Source organism: Hoplias malabaricus, chromosome 1 (genome assembly GCF_029633855.1).
Source record: "Hoplias malabaricus isolate fHopMal1 chromosome 1, fHopMal1.hap1, whole genome shotgun sequence".
NCBI lineage: Eukaryota > Metazoa > Chordata > Actinopteri > Characiformes > Erythrinidae > Hoplias > Hoplias malabaricus.
In genome coordinates this window covers 40,450,853-40,467,983 of record NC_089800.1, presented here as the reverse complement: position 1 = coordinate 40,467,983, position 17,131 = coordinate 40,450,853, and the positions used below count along the sequence as shown (strand labels likewise).

At 38.4% G+C, this 17,131-nt stretch overlaps 1 protein-coding gene across 1 annotated transcript in view; it reads right to left on the bottom strand.

Moving 5' to 3' along the window:
- Positions 1 to 17,131, bottom strand: part of esamb (endothelial cell adhesion molecule b) — a 49,452-nt gene extending 32,321 nt beyond the window's left edge. The window contains exon 1 of the mRNA XM_066679634.1: positions 16,775 to 17,131. Coding sequence (XP_066535731.1) covers positions 16,775 to 16,844 — 70 coding nt within the window. The 5' untranslated portion in view covers positions 16,845 to 17,131. The remainder of the gene's footprint in view (positions 1 to 16,774) is intronic.

Sequence of the window (17,131 nt, the reverse complement as noted above, 5' to 3'; positions counted from 1 at the left end):
GAAGGCAGTAAACAATGTTTTAAACAAGTGCTTTATAGAAGTAGTCTTCCATTAAAATGCCATGATTAAATACCTATGAATGATTCCAGGTGAAATCTGGACCCAAGCAGTTACAGAATATTTAAAAATAATTTAACTTTATTAGAGAATTTTCTTGTGCTGCTGTATTTAAATTCCAACTCAGTATTGACATAAATCTTATGAATTTATGGAGACTGGATCAAGTCATCACCATCTGTAAGATCAATCGGGTACAACAGGTACCTGTAAAAAGGAATTAATATTTTAGCGTCAAATACCATGGGTCACATCACCCTGTTCCTTTTTGCTTAGTTTAGATATGAATAACTAGACAAATGAGTAAGAAGTAAACAACTGCCCAAGTGTGTCTAAAGATCAATTAGAACTCAGACTTGTATTTAACTTCAGGGCCCTAAAACATTAAAAGCACCATTACAGAGTCAATGTGCATCCCTAATGAAGCATTTACTTATCTGCAGAAGGCCTACAGAGATTTGTTTCCATGTTAAACCGTAACCTCAGATAACCTCACTACAGGGCAGGATGCTGTGCCAGGGTTTGGGAAGTTTTGCACTGTGCTACTAAGGGCACAGAGATCATCATTTGTCTTCCTACACAATGAATGAATGAACTTGTCAAGGTCATGGATGTGTCACGGTTCTGCTGACACACTGTCACACCTGGTTGCTCTTCTCTGCTGAATTGGAACGGGCTACTCCTCAGAAATAATGCATGCTCCCTAAAACACTTTCTTATTCATTGCAAGGAAGTTAACGCTAATGCAAAATCCTTGAGTGAAGCTCAGAGAAACACAGAGAAGGACACTGCGGTTTGGAAATGTCACTGACTTTAACAGACAGTTACATTCACATATAATTTCAGAGAAACCATGTATATAAAAAAAATAAAATAATCTCATTTTCTACAGCTGGATTTATTCCACATGTCATACTTTCCAGTCTGTTTAAAATACTAAACCATTCAATCCTGAAATGAGCACAGATTCAAGGATGCCTCAGATCCCTAATCCTTCATTAAATGAGTAATTATACAGAATATTCAAACACTATTTTGGTACGCACAGAAATGGAAGTCTTCATAGAATGGGCAAGAGAAAACAACTTTGGGATATAAATAAATTTTAGAAGTGCTGTTGGTGTATAGCATATTTGCCTTTGATTGTTTTAGCTGCTGAAACATATAACCTGAAACAATAAACCACAAAACTATTTCTTTATGCCAAAAACAACCACTGAAGTGGAAAAGCTAACTGTCTTATGGCAATAATGATCCATGCAACCTTCATCTCCATCCAAAACTAAATATCAAGGTCAGTCAGTTTGATGGACAGAGCTGAGCCTAACATATGCAGCATGATTCTCAAATGAAAATAGGAAGCAGCCTGACCCGCCACACACCAGCATGTTATGCTTATCAGCTCCAGGCAGGTTTCACAGACGCTGCACAGCATACGGAACTGGGACTGGATCAATTTAGCAAGTGAAGTGGGCAAAATTGGGACCCGAAATAGTAACGGAAAGGTAACAAGTTGGGCTGCGAAAATATTTTTCTCTGACTTTCAACTCCAGATCAAATGAAACTATTTTGGATGCATATACTTTCTAAATCCCTGATTCTGGAAATGAAGGAGTGTCACTTTCTCTTCACCGGTAGCAATGGATTAGGCTTCAACTAATCAAAAGCTAAATCAGGATTCTGGAATCTGCTTCTACAACCCCAATTCCAATGAAGCTGGGACATTTGGTAAAACATAAATAAAAACAGAATACGATGATTTGCAAATCCTTTTCAACCTATTTTCATTTGAATACACTACAAAGACAAAATATTTAAATGTTCAAATGGATAAACCTTTTTTGATGTTTTTTTTAAATATTCACTCATTTTGAATTTGAGGCCTGTAAAAAAAGTTGTTCCAAAAAAGTGGGGACAGGGGCAACAAAAGACTGGGAAAGTTGAGGAATGCTCAAGAAACACCTGTTTGGAACATTCCACAGGTGAACAGGTTAACTGAAAACAGGTGAGTGTCATGTATAAAGGGAGCATCCCCGAAGAGCTCAGTCATTAACAAGCAAGGATGAGGCGAGGTTCAACTGTGTGAGCAAATCATCCAACAGTTTCAGAAAAATATTTCTCAACATACAATTGCAAGGAATTTAGGGATTTCATCATCAAAAGATACAGAGAATCTGGAGAAGTCTTAGCAAATAAGTAAGTCTTAAACCAACACTGAATGCCCATGACCTTAGATCCCTCAGGCAGCACTGCATTAAAACCCGACATCATTCTGTAATGAATATTACCACATGGGCTCAGAAACACTTCAGAAAACCATTGTCAGTGAACACAGTTCATCGCTCCAACAAGTGCTAGTTAAAACTCTACCATGCAAAGCGAAAGCCATATATCAACAACGCCCAGAAACACTGCCGTCTTCACTGGGACTAAGCTCATCTGAGATGGACTGACGCAAAGTAGAAAAGTGTCCTGTGGTCTGACTAGTACACATTTCAAATTGTTTTTGGAAATCATGGATGTGATGTCCTCCAGGCCAAAGAGGAAAAGGACTGTCCGGATGGTTATCAGTGCAAAGTTCAAAAGCCAGCATCTCTGATGGTTTGGGGGTGCATTAGTGCCCATGGCATGGGTAACTTGCGCATCTGTGAAGGCACCATTAATGCTGAAAGGTACATACAGGTTTTGGAGCAACATATGCTGTCATCCAAGCAATGTCTTTTTCAGGGACGTCCCTGCTTATTTCAGCAAGACAACGCCAAGCCACATTCTGCATGTGTTACAACAGCGTGGCTTCATAGTAAAAGAGTGTGGGTACTAGACTTGCCTGCCTGCAGTCCAGACCTGTCTCCCCTTTAAAATGTGTGGAGCATTATGAAGCACAAAATTCAACAACGTCCCCGGCTGTTGAGCAACTGAAGTTGTACATCAAGCAAAAATGGGAAAGAATTCCACCTACAAAGCCTCAACAATTAGTGTCCTCAGTTTCCAGACGCTTATTTAGTGTTGTTAAAAGGAAAGGCGATGTAACACAGTGGTAAACATGACCCTGTCCCAACTCTTTTGGAACATGTTGCAGACTTCAAGTTCAAAATGAGTGTATATTTGCAAAAAATAAATAAATAAATAAATAATAATAATAAATAAATAAAAAACAATAAAGTTTATCCATTTGAATATTAGAAATCTTGTCTTTGTAGTGTATTCAATTGAATAGAGGTTGAAAAGGATTTATTTGTTTTACACAACATCCCAACTTCATTGGAATTGGGGTTGTAATCACATAATATAATAGCAAAGTTTATTAAATATTAATAAATAATACAGCATTTAAAAATTAGATATTACAGAAGATATACATTATATTATAAAATAAACAAGTAATAAATCTGAATTATAGGTGCAAAAAATAAATAATAATAATCATAAATCCCACTGTGACTATCTCTGCTACAAGTTGGTTTGCAGTTCGCAGATTGACTCTGAGGTCAATTTCATCATGCTTGATTATTCCCTTTAATTGCATTTGCAGGTGATGGGCACCGCACCACCACCTTGCTTCCTCCAGTGATGTTATCATGTACACTGCCATCGCTCACCCTCAGGAACATCAAAGTAATTGCTGTTACTGCCTAAGGGGACAGGGTAATAAAAATCCATTTAAAGATAAGGGCTGAGCTCAAGTTTCCAACGTGACAATCTTGCTGAAGAGGTCTGCGATGTACAGCAAATGAGACGGAGGATAATGATGATGAGCAGCTGCACTGATGAGGGTCAGGTAGGGAGGGATGGAGGGAGGGTTGAAAGATTTAATAAAAGCATTGTAGACGCAGGCCAGGAAAATGTTTGCCGTTTACAATAGCTGTGTAGTGACACAGAATAAAACAGGCAGAAGCTTAAGAAACAAACACACGTGTTAATCTGGCAGGCCCAGAAGCTGTGGCCTGTGCGTCCTTAGGTGCCTGGCCGGATCGGCTCCTTTAGACCATATTAGCCTTACTCGACCAGGCCTGACACTTCTAAATCCAGGTCACGGATTCCACCTGGTCACTGGATCTGTCCAGAGTGACATGGATTACTCTGTCAAAGCTGAGCCTTGCCCTGGTCACCTTGTGAGCATTTCTCAGTAAACAAAGAAATAAGCAAGAAGCCAAATTATTTATGGCAGCAATTAGTTTAGCATTCATCAAGTGAAATGTTTAACAACACTTGTTCTACCGTGCTTTTTTTGATGAGCCCTAAACAATTGATCAATAATATTCACAAATTAAAACCATTGTTTTTAATCTCAGAGTAAACAATGGCACATTCCAGTGCCTGGTTGGTTTTCTACTTCAGCTCCCTCGCTGAATTGTAGCCGATGTGGCAAAACACTATCTCTAACGGGAACAACAATGGTGGTAGAATCTTTTAATATTGTTTACCCATCATGTATTCATATGTTTTCTTTTTGAGACTAACCATGACTTCAGACAGATCAGTAAAGTTTTTTGTTCCTTGTTGCACCATCCAGCTCTCACTTTATATTTACAGTCACAACAAATAAAAACCACAGCTCTGGTCAGTTCAGCAGAGTTACAGATGCCACTTCAGACTTTTATGAAAACTCTGCAGAGGGCTTTTAATTTGAAATGATGGATACAATGAGTCATGATTATGCCCACCCAGATGCTGTCCTATGTAACTGATAAACAGTTAAGAGCTGCTTAATTTTGAACAGAATGTTGGTTTTAAGTGGTGCGACTCTTCTAGTCATTACGGTTCAGGTTTAGCGGTCCAGGAAACTGCCAGTAGGAAAAAAACAACAAAAAAAAACAGTAAAGTCAACTGCAACTCCAAGACAAGCTATTAGGGACATTTAAATATGCATTTTTTTTCCATTCAAAATCATTGTTATCCCTAATTATTTATAAATCTTGGTGAAATACGGTAAAATGTAATTGAAAGTGTAATTTGATTTAACATAGAGTTGTTAACTACATAAAATGGTGCTATAACTACAAGGCTGCTTCAAAATGTAGGTTATGGCACTGATTATAATGCAAGTTATACATTATGTTCCGGAACTTGGCTTAAGAATCTTTTCTCTAACTGAACATTAATGAATTTTAATTAATTACCCCTGGCCTATGTTGTGGAAATAGTATGCACACGTTACGTTGGCATTAGCACTACATAGCGGAGTCAATGATAATTAATTATTATTTTATTAATAATTAATTATTTAATTAATTTTGCTAAGCTCCATGTTTGGGAGCCATTAACTAATATGTAGTGTCCTTACCTGTCTTAATTTTAACTTAGACAAGAAGGTCATCTTCCCATATTATACAGCAGAATTAACTATTATTAATGAATTATGCTCATTGATCCGCCGTGGGTTCTTGACTCTGAAATTGAATCTGAACTAGAAGTTATAATTCCATACAAGAAAGGTGCACACACAAACAAATAACCAAGGATTGGTTTTATCACACAAGAGGTTTATTAACTGTAATATCAAATAATGAATATTAATTAGACATTCATATAATGAAATTACAGCGATATAGGAGGGAACAGGGAGATTAATATATGAGGGAATTTCTCTATGATAATTATTGCCCTAAATTCTAAGAAAGGCTATTGTTTATCCCAGCGAACTTTCAGTACCAACCCATGAGCCATGAGAGACATGAGACCATGTGACCTTACGTATCCGGAGATGGACAGGGAGCATCTCTTCCGGCACGACTTCCTGGAGGATTGCAGACGCGGCTTGTAGGTTGCAGCCACGGGCGTTCCTTTTCTCCCGAGACTTTCAGACGCAGCCGTCGAAGCTGGAGCCGTTCTGAAGGTCTCTGTGGGGATTCTTCGTCGCTGATCTGCCTCCTTGTGTGAGACAGTCCAAGCAGGTCTCTCCTGGGCAGGATTTTCCTTTTTAGGGTCAGAGGTCTAAGGTTTCCATGCTCTAGGTGTGGCGTTGAAATTTCGCTAGGGTTAAACTATAGCTTTTCTTAATCTATAGTTTCTATCTGGACAACATTAATATAGAAAAATCGGTTCTCTCTGGACCACGAGGGGCCCAAGACTATTGAAGAGAGCCATGAGAGAGCCTACGCCTGCAGAGCAGGGGAGCTCTCCGACTATCCTACCTGAGAAGCATTGTCTGCTGGAAGCAGGAGAGAGACGTTCTTCAGAAAAACGTCTTCCTCTCCAAAATTCTCTAAGAGCGTGTCTCAGAGGAGTGTTAAAAAGAGTGAGTGTAAAACTCAGGTCATTTTACTCTTTAGCCTTGAAAAAGGCTAAATGAGGAAACGCCCCAAGTGTCTGGAGCCTTGAAGTGAAGAGTCGAACAGCGGAGAAAGGAAGAAAAAGAAGCCAGTGTCGTTTGGCGCCACAGGGTTTTAACCAGAGTTTAGAAAACCCGTCCGAATACCTGATTCGTCCTCAATGAGGGAGAATTGGAGCATTTCTTGCTCCTGATTGGCTGTTTCCTGTACCTTGGTTTTGGCATCACATAGAATTTATGACCCTTGACAAGACAAAGGCTTGAAGACCTCATAAGATCTCTTTTGGATGAATGTCCCAGGATTCTGAATCATATTTTGCAATATAAAAGATTATATGTTAACACAAAGTAATATCATTAAGACAACCATGTTCTACATAATTATTAAGCAACTACACACATAGTATGTGGCTACCTTGGTTCTACATAAATTCATATAAACAAAAATGACTTTAAGCACATGTAAATTAATCCCACCCATTTTGATTGTCCAAATGGAATTAATTTCAAACTGCTGTGCCCATATACAACTAGTTTTCCAAGATGTTTGAGTCTTTTAGAGTTAACAGTCTTTAGGTGTAAGAAGGTGTAAGAGGCCATGGAATAAAAGTGGTTCTGTGTGTCTCTCTGCATTTTGCAAAGATTCGTTTCTTGACCCAGGGGGGTCCTGGGGTCATAAAAAAGGGTCTTTGGAGAGGTTTACGAGCCTGCTCTCAGTTATCTGAAATTCCATCTGGCTTGTGTGGAGGAGATGTCTCCAAGACGAGCTACAGTTTGGGTATTTAAAATAAAACTCTCAGAAAGTCAAATTTCATATTAGGAATTAATACACATTCATCATATCATACTACACCTAGACGAAACAGAGTATCGGATTTCACACCGAGCTCAATAAAGCCAATCATTAAAATAATGAGCATTAAAAGATTAATTTTAAAATAATTCTGTGATTCAATGGTCTGTATGCATTCTGTGTCCACTATGCCATGCACGTGAATGAGGTGCAGTACATTTAACTGCTTTGCACTCGTGGGTGACAATCATGGGTGGCACAGTGGCACAGCTTCAGGGCCTTGGGGTTCTGGGTTTGATCCTCCCCTCAGGTCAATGTTTGATTGCAATTGTTGGTTATATTTAATATATACAATAGCAACACTGGGAGGTGAAGTGAGATATAGAACAGTACAAAATCCCAGGTTGGCTGGAGATCCCTGACCAATGAGATGGGAAACTAAACATTACAACCTCCATCTAAAAGTTCTTACATCCAGATCTACAAACATGCTCTATACATTCAGCCGAAGGAATATTTGATTGGCAACCCCCACACACACCAGGGAGGTGAGCCCAGAGGAGCCATGGCCTCATTTAGCTGGCCAGTCTCTCATTATCATGGTCACTCTCCCTGATCTCACCTGCAGTAAATCAGCACTGTCCTCGCCCACGTCTCACAAAATGACACCCAGCCACCTTTGAAATCTGTCAGCACCAAGGTGCACGCAGCAGGGAACACAGAGGACAGGGACGAGGCCAAATCATGTGTCTCATTTCTTTACTTTTAAAGTCACAAACTGCAAAAAAGCAGCAGGGAGATATTCAGATATTAGTTCAGATATTCACAAAGATGCTATTTTTGTAGCAGATCAAATGATGACATTACGGCTCATGACATATCTAACAAACCACCATGTGTACATTAACAGGAGCTCTTTCTGAGTAGGACCTTTGCCCTGACTACATCATTACTCGCAGCAGGCAACAAAGAGATGAGGGACTTTAGGACTGCAAATGCGGCAACACCTGTGGGCGGGTGTGTGCAAGTGTGAGTAAGATAACTACCGAGTCTGTGCTTCCTCGCACTGATTAGAGCTGGCTTAATAACAAGGTCTCTGTTGTGACTTTGACTCTGAGTTACTCAAGGTTTCAACACAAGCAGAAAAGACAGGCTGAGGTACTATACTTGCTGCAAGTTTGTCATGAATATTCTGCTCTTAATTACTCAAATAAATACAGAATACAGGTTAAAATACACCTCAATGAATCAGCAAATAATAGATGCATAGATTAGACCAGCCTGTTAAACAAAAAGCTTTTAATAATTATTATAGACCTAATATAGCAAAATATAGTGTGCAGACTGCTTCTTTCTTTGGTATCCTTAAAAATCAACCAAAGAAATACATGTCTAAAGAAATACACACAGTCCAAAGAAAAATGGAAATGTATATCCATTTTTGCTGATTTTATTCTTATGTTGAACACAGTAGCTATACTTCATATTGTTTGAAATTTTCATGACTGCCATTGAAGATTAAGGAGGTTTTTCCTTCTCTTGTAAAATTACTATTTTGGAAATATGTTTTTATTTTGACAGCAACAACATTTTAGTCCTTTGATTTAAAGCAAATAATGAATTCCAGGTTAACAATGGAATTTTTCAGATAGCTGGATGTTGATGCTTTAAATACAACTTAACCAATAAGCAGGAGCAGCAAAATAAAAGAGCAGCAGTACTGTATGACCTTATGTCAAACATTGCAAAATCTAGTTGTCATGATCCTCTTTAGGAACAGCTCTAGTTGTTTAACTTGTTTACTTGAATCTGAATGCTATTTTAATGGCATTCAATAAAAAAAGAATACTTGTCAATGAAAACCCTTGTAATTATTCATCATTTAACGTTCGTTAAAATGTGGTTACGCATTTTCTTATTCGTCATTGTATTTGTTGTACAACTTCTTCCTGGCTAATTACAAATGAGGCTCATTACTGACCATAACATGTGATTCAGTAGTACACCCGAAAAAGCAATGTAACAGGAAGTCAAAGTTCGACTCCAGTGGGAAAACAGAAGACTTAATGAATTGAAACATAGATTTTTTCCTCTGGTGTGTAATTTTCTGTGCTGTGTAGGGGGCAAACATAATTGCCGCTAGTAGCTGAGCAGCAGCCTTTATAATGATGTCTGCTGTGAGGAGCCAGTGATCCGTCCACAATTACAGGCACTGACTAACCGCCATCAGCTTCTCCCAGTCTGTCTTCCTAGAAAAATTCCGAAGGACTAGGCATTACAATGCTGACAAAAATGAACTAAAAACCTCAATGTTCATTTACAAAATGATTTACATTATTTTTACTGTTATAGAAATCTGTAGGTTTGAAAATAGGGGTATAGATAGTATTGGGCTTATTTCAAGAATTAGCTGCATTCCCTGCATTAATGACAAGGGAATTAAGACCTCAGGGTTATTTGGAGAAAACAATTAACAATGATGTGCATTATCCAGGCACAGTGGCCCAACCAAAGTCTTTAGAGATAAAACCAAGCTAATTCAAAATCCTTGCAATGAGTCAAACCACTGCAGGTTTGCAGAAAAGTAATTAACCTTAAGTCAAATAAGATTTCAGACCTATATGATTTTTAATGGTTTAGATACATTATTTTCAATGTGTACAAAGAGTCAGGGCCTAAAGAGTTAATCTGTAATCTTATATAATCTTAAAGTCATAATCTTTCATAATCTTTAAAAGTGGTAACATATTGATTTATTAAATAACATGCATCAGGTCCTGGGAACGCTACACTGAAAGGGTTTATGCAGGAGATGAAAATGCAAACTTTGTTAAAGCTACATTACAATGGAATACAGGAAGGGATGATTAACAACACGGAGGATTGTTGCAATCCCATGTCAGAGAATAAAGTGGAATTGTCAGGTCAAACTGTCTGCTGCTGGCTGACTACGTTTGGCCAACTCTGACCCAAATATGAGCCACAGCAGCAGATTTCGCAAGGAGTGAAATATGTGAATTGCATCTGTGGTTCCAGCCTTCAGAACGCATACATAAGCCAATGCTTTGCCAATTTAACAGACAGTTGCTGACAGATTATATTTGTAATTAAATAATAGTTTAAACTGAATCCATGCATTTTTTTTATCATGCCCATTCTCCAACAACCTATTTCATTCTCTTTTTTTAGAAAATATTATTACTGCAATGCTATCAAATATCTTTATAAAAAATATTATTACAGCAAGGTCCTTTTAACGGATATCGCATTAGCTCAAAATAGTTCAGAATCAGTGCATCCCTAGTATTAACCCAGCTTTAAACGTCTTTCATCTGAAAAGCAGTGAGAAATAGAGCTAATATAGCAAACTGAAGGAGGTCTAAGATATAACGATAAGGATCATAATCATTATATATTTAAGCATATTCTTAAGACTTGTCACGCCTCTTTGGTATTCTAATCATAAATATTTCACTGAGTGGTTTTCTTATCATTAGATTATTTAAAGTGCTCCCACAGGAATCTCTGCTCTTTTAGCTTCAGCAGCCACGTGGAACTGAGTTATGATATGTTCTTAGCCAGTTGTAACTTTAAAACAATTCATATATTATTAATAAATTACATTGTTGATTCTGTTATTGGATGTGTAAATTCTGGATGTGTAACACAATTACAATACAATATGTTAAACCTATTTAAATAAATAAATCATTAAAATGATTTTAAAATCAAGGCAAAGGCAAGGTACAAACTCATTCTCCAGAAACCTGCTGAATAAAAGCATTTCCCAGCAATCACAAAACAGACATTACATCAACACAATGTTTGATTATGATGTGTTTTTAGGATAATGCCTGGTTGTTTGGTATACCCTATGATTTCATCCAAGCTGGTCTTCCATCAGCATAAACAACTCTGCACAATTTAACCTGCATGAGCTGAATAGGGCTAGGCACATGCTGCTGACCACAGACATTTCTAATGTCATTTGTGCAACAGACGGCTGAACCAACTAGTTTCCAACAATCCAAATTTTCATATTGGGATCAGAATGTTACTGAATGATATGTGTGTGTGTGAGTGTGAGAGAGAGAGAGAGAGAGAGAGAGAGAGAGAGAGAGAGACACTAAACTGGCACACACAAACTCTAGCTGTGTTTACAATAAGCTATTCCTACTAACATAAGGCATTCAAACAATAGATTTATAAACCAGACCAGCCAAGACTGTCTGCGAATTCACGTGATCCGCACTGTTTCAAACTGCATTAAAACCGAACTAAAAATCACACACTGGAAAACCAAAGTCAGAAGCTATGCATCACAAACCCCAGAAAGCAACAAACCTAGGTAGCATTCAGAAAGCTCTACTGAATTAAATAATTGCTTGCAATATTGTGTGGTGCCTCGAAACAGCCTGAGGATATTAGAGCTAATTCAACAGCTGCGTTGAGGAGATCACCAGTGACGGGCGACATATTTGAATGTCACAGCTGAAGAATGTTTGGTACACATATATCATGGATCTTATTTTGGGTCAGAACTGAATACAACATACAGCATGACATTTCTAAGACACTGTTTGAAATATTGGTTGATCAGCAAAGCAGCAAAAATGAAAAATGAATGGAGGAAAAAAAAAAAAACTAAGCAGAAGAACATACAGGATCACACTGGTGGTGAAAGGTACTGGGGGGTGGGTAACTGGAGGGGCTATTAAGCTGCTAATACACACTTCCCAGACTAAAACATACCAGCTGAAGGCAATATCGAATGCTGGGTTGTAGGCCTAATATTTCTTGATTTCCCACAGGGATTTATAGCTGATTTCTTATAGATCAGTGCCTGCACCAATATGGAAATTCGGGCCGAATGCTGATATGTTATAATATAGGTTTACATATCTGCCCATGTCAGTACAGATGCTGATAAGATAACCTGGATTAACATTATAGACAAATGTAACATTTATTTGCACGTTTTAGCTTTCAACCAACTGTATGGAAAAAAATAAATGAAAGATGTCTCCTGGGAAAATTGTTAGCCACATTTAAGTTAGATAACTGGCCCTTACAGAGACTGATGACAAATAACTTACATATAAATGAATAAGAATAATGTGCAAAATATTTGTAATTTTACAATATGCAACTAAATATAATATCTACTCAAAAAATGCAATTGATAATATTAAAAATAAATGTTAACTTAAAACAAAAGATTAAAGCAAGCATTAAACACTTTAAGCAATGTAACTATACAGCAATACATTCATTCATTCATTTATTATATGTAACAACTTTAACAGTTCAGGGCTGTGGTGGGTCCGGAGTCTACCGGATATCACTGGGCGCAAGGCGGGAACACACCCTGTAGAGGGCATTCAGCAATACAGTCATACAGAAATAAATGCTTCTGCCTTTATGCTACTCCAGACTGTCGGTGGTGGACAAATCTGAGCCCACCAGATTTTTAAAATTTTTTTATATTTTTAAACACTTTTAGCAATCATTGGTTCTTTAAAAAAAGGATCACCCATTCTTCTTCCAGCATAAAATATCTTCATTTACCTTCAATTACCTTCATTTCCCCTTCATCCATTTCAGGGTCACGGTATAGCAATTACCGGTTGAAATATCGGCATAATCAAAATATCTGGCCGATGCCAATGATCTTTAAAAAAGCAAATATCTGCCAATACCAATATAATTCTGATAGATTTGTGTATCACTAATAAAATAAGAGTAGCAGGATTTGCACTCACTTAATTTACTACTATCAAAATGACATATCGTCACTGTCCTAAGAAACAACATATCTCCATTTCTGTCCATTTTTACTTTACTACATTATTTGAATAAAGCAGCTGTCCTTCACATTGTGTGAAAATGCCATGACGAATGGAACAATAGAAATGCCCCAAAATTACTTTAACAAAATATATAACCTCGACTTCCATTCAAAGTTTAGAAGGTTTTTTTCCTTCTCCTATAAAGTTACATTTTTGCAGATATGTGTTTTTCTTTGGACAACGATGATATAAAAATGTTATAGTAGGATTAAAGTGTTACAGTTCTACCACTACACATTTCATTAGATTCCTCTACTAGGAAACATTTCAACCTTTACTTACACATGGGATTTCATCTGAAATCTACAGACCATTCAACAAATATATTCTAGACAAACACACCCAGGGATAGATTCTGCAAGCTTATATGTCCTCAGTGTTTTAGTTTAATTCAGATGATACTATGTCCTCGGTACAGATCTGAAGCAACCTTTGATGTGTGACCTATTATAAAACATATTTACATGCAACCAACCTGTCCTGCAATTACCTTTTCAGTCTTGGTGAATCAATGCATCCCTCTAAAAAACTTACTATTTTGATTTTTAAAAAATTTTGGAAAATGGGATCATTTTCTTACTATCAGCACCTACCATTAAAACTGACCACTGCACGACAACTACATAGGTCGTATATGACAGCAGGTCAGACGGGGCACATATTTACAGCAGGTAGAGGAGATCTCTCCCAGGAACAGGGAAATGTCCTATAATCCCTTGTTTGGAATCTCCCTCTGCAAGTTGTGTGTGTAACACATCTCATTCTCTGTCCTTCCGTGTTGCAAGCCCAAAGGAAACACTGTAGCACCACTGTAGCACCGTTTAATCTCGTCAGCTGGGACCGAGAATGAATTTGTACCTTGTCTTTGAATGTAAAAATGCCAAGGCAATTCCAGGGATTATAACCTCCTTTGACTGCAGTCGTGCAGGAGTTTAATCTGGACAATGCTCACAGCAGCTCTAGGAATCACTCATCTAGACGTGATCTTCTCTCTGTTTCTCCATTTGACCCACACAAAAAACAACATAACTGTCTTAAAAAAATTGAAAATAAGACATTTGCTAAGATAAGATCATTAGACTTGGTGAGCATGTGATGTCCTGTCATGGACTTGTGCCCTGTTTAGTGCATGCTGCTTCCTTGAACCCAATGATTCTGGGTAAAATCCAGACCACCACCAACCCTGAACAGGATGAAGCAGGTACAGAAGATGAAGATAAATTAAGAAAAATTTAAAAAAGAGAATTGTGTCGTTGTGTTGTGTGAAGAAAACCGTACTGAATAGAAAATATTGGGTCATAGTGTGCAGGCTCCCGACACGTAGGTTTTCCTAACGCTTAGATACATCATTATGACGCCTACTGATATATCTTAATGGGACTGAATTTTAAGGCAGCATCGAACCGTTCCTTAGCTGCGAAGGCAATCCCATGATGCAATGCAAGCACAATTCCTGTCTATTTCACTCTTCTCCCAGAGCAAATATAATTAAAAGCAAGATAAAAACGTGAAGAGTAGAATTCAAGAACTGAGGCGATGCTAGTCGCTGAAGTAAGTAAACACTGGCTGCATGCGGAGAGCAGGAAAAAGCCATGACGCAATCACCCTATAACTAGTATGTCTCAGTAATCTGCCTCATGAGGTCAGACGACCGTTAGAATGCTGCCTACTTAAATAGCTGCCTACGTATTCACTGCCTACTTAGGCAGCACACTAGGTTTTGAGACTGACCTATAGTCATACATAGTAATCATTTATAGGAAGACTATACCACAACACTTATATCTGTAATAAAGTGATTGTGTAGACTGGGCGTTAAAATGGTGGATAAATATTCATGTCAACTCTAACACTCGCCTCCAGGTAACAGAGCAAAATTAGCTTTGCCCTTTGATGTTAAGATGGGCATTTCTGTCAAATTTGATATTTATTGATTAATACCTTTAATCAGTTAGCAGAAAGAAAGCTGGTGTTCTCCTCCTGCGCAATGAATGCTTCAGCAGCATTATAATATTGGCAGCTCAAAAAGAGGTGGTGGTTGGCCTCGTGTTTCAGGGGAAGCTCATGCTTGCCTCTGCTCTGCCAGGTTGGTGGCACTGTGTAAGACTTGGGGAGTCCTATATAAATGAGTGGAATTAGCAATAAAAAATTCATTTAAATGAGAAGGACTTGTCAGTGTGAGTTCAACAATTATTCAGGGTACTTTACAAATGCCTTTACTCAGCATGACTAAAGTATGTGTAAGCCGAGGAGGAATTTGCAATGAGCAAAAATTCAACAACTGTTTAGTTGTATTACTGCTTCTCCTAAAACACAAGCACAAGATTTTTTCAGACGACCTGGATATTCTTCAGCAGGAGAAATATGACAATCTTTTATTGTTAATGTGATTAAATACATCACAGTGCACTTTTCTGAACCCTGACCAAAGTGTGTTTCCTTACAGAGAGCGCAGAGTTAATCAGCCTTCATTAGAGATAGTTGAGAGACATTTATAAAATCAGCGTAGTTATGGTTTTTATAAGGTTTCTGCCTGACACTGTACAATACAACAACACTATAAAGGGTTTGAGTGGTTTACAATTAGACATTTATAACAGTTATAGCATAATACAATACCCACAACAATAAAAGGGCCACCGTGGCCTGTTGATTGCCAGACAGTGAGCCCACATTAAACACCACTGTTAAACCTCACAATTTCTTTTGTAATTACTGTGTGCATTCAGCCTCAAGGGCACAAGTAAGGTCAAGTAGTGGTTGTGGATGATAATTTCTGGATCTCAAACGCCAGGGGTGTTTACAAACCTTTGGACACATAGTGTATATTATGACATTGTGCTCAAGTACCATGATATTAGATATTACATTTTTACACACTGGCCACCTCTAATCAAATGATTATTAGCATCTCAACAGAGTCTCGTTCGCAGGAAAAAAACTTACACTTTAAAAATCCCCTGCTTGTTAAGATCACGTGTTTAACCAGGTTAACTTGTCTATGTAGTGTTTGTGATGTGCCAAAAGACATATGAAGAATGTAATAAGCAGTCAAAATCATGGCTGAGTAATTCTCAGCCATGAAACTGCAATGTACCAAAGACAAATGTATGGGTTGGGGCAGCCAGGTTTTTTCTGACCTCACAAACCTCCAGAACCAATCCGGTCAACTTGCAGGTGAGTGGGAATAGAGGCAGTGACTATTTGCACATTACTAAAATAAGGCAAAGATGTGAACCCAACAGACAATATGTGAAAAAACTGCTTATTTTCCAAAACCCCTACATCAGATCTGAAGATATCCACAGTGGATTCTTGGCGGTACTTTTACTGTGAGTTCAACACCACGGGTCTGAAAGGACATGTAACAGCTAGGAAGTCTTTAAGAATATCTGAACACCAAACCTAGACGTCTTAAATGTGAAATAAGGTCATGGACAGAAAAAAAGTAAAGGCTTGTGTCTAACGGTTGCACAGTAAATTATCTCTGGTTTGATTAATTTTCCTTTTTTGACTATTTGCACATTCATAGCGCTACTGAATGAACGCAAAATGTGGAGTTACTTCTAAACTAATTTTAAGGCACAAGAGAATTTTGTTATTGGAAATAACTTCTAAGAGAGTGTTTATTGGGCGTTTACCATGAGGCGACTCCTCCACTGAACTTCTGAATTAACTTTTGACTGGAAATTAAATTCACCAGTGAGCCATTTTGAGCCCTCTACCGTTTCTAAACTTTCCCTCGGAATAGTAGAGACGACAGTACGTCAGAGTACGAGGTGAAAGGAGTCCGGGCAGACTTACCTGGGGAAACCCACAGCAGAGTGAGAGATAACAGGGCTCCGAGTCTCCGGGAAATCTCCTTCCTCTCCATTGCCCCTCATGAACAGAGACCGTGTGGAGAAACTCATTCAGAGCCAGAGAGAGGGAACGCTTCGGGTCTTCGGCTCTTCTCCTCACGGTATTTCGCGCCGTTTTCACAAGCCACACACAGCGACGACGACCCACCTCGGAGGTTTCAGCACCGCAGGCGGTCACACAGCCTCGAGTAGAGGCGCAGGACCACGAGCCGCTCGCTCAGCGTCCTCCACATGCTCATAAATAACTTCACCATCCGGTTTTCCCTCACTGTCGTAGAGGCAGGTCCCTCATCCTCACACA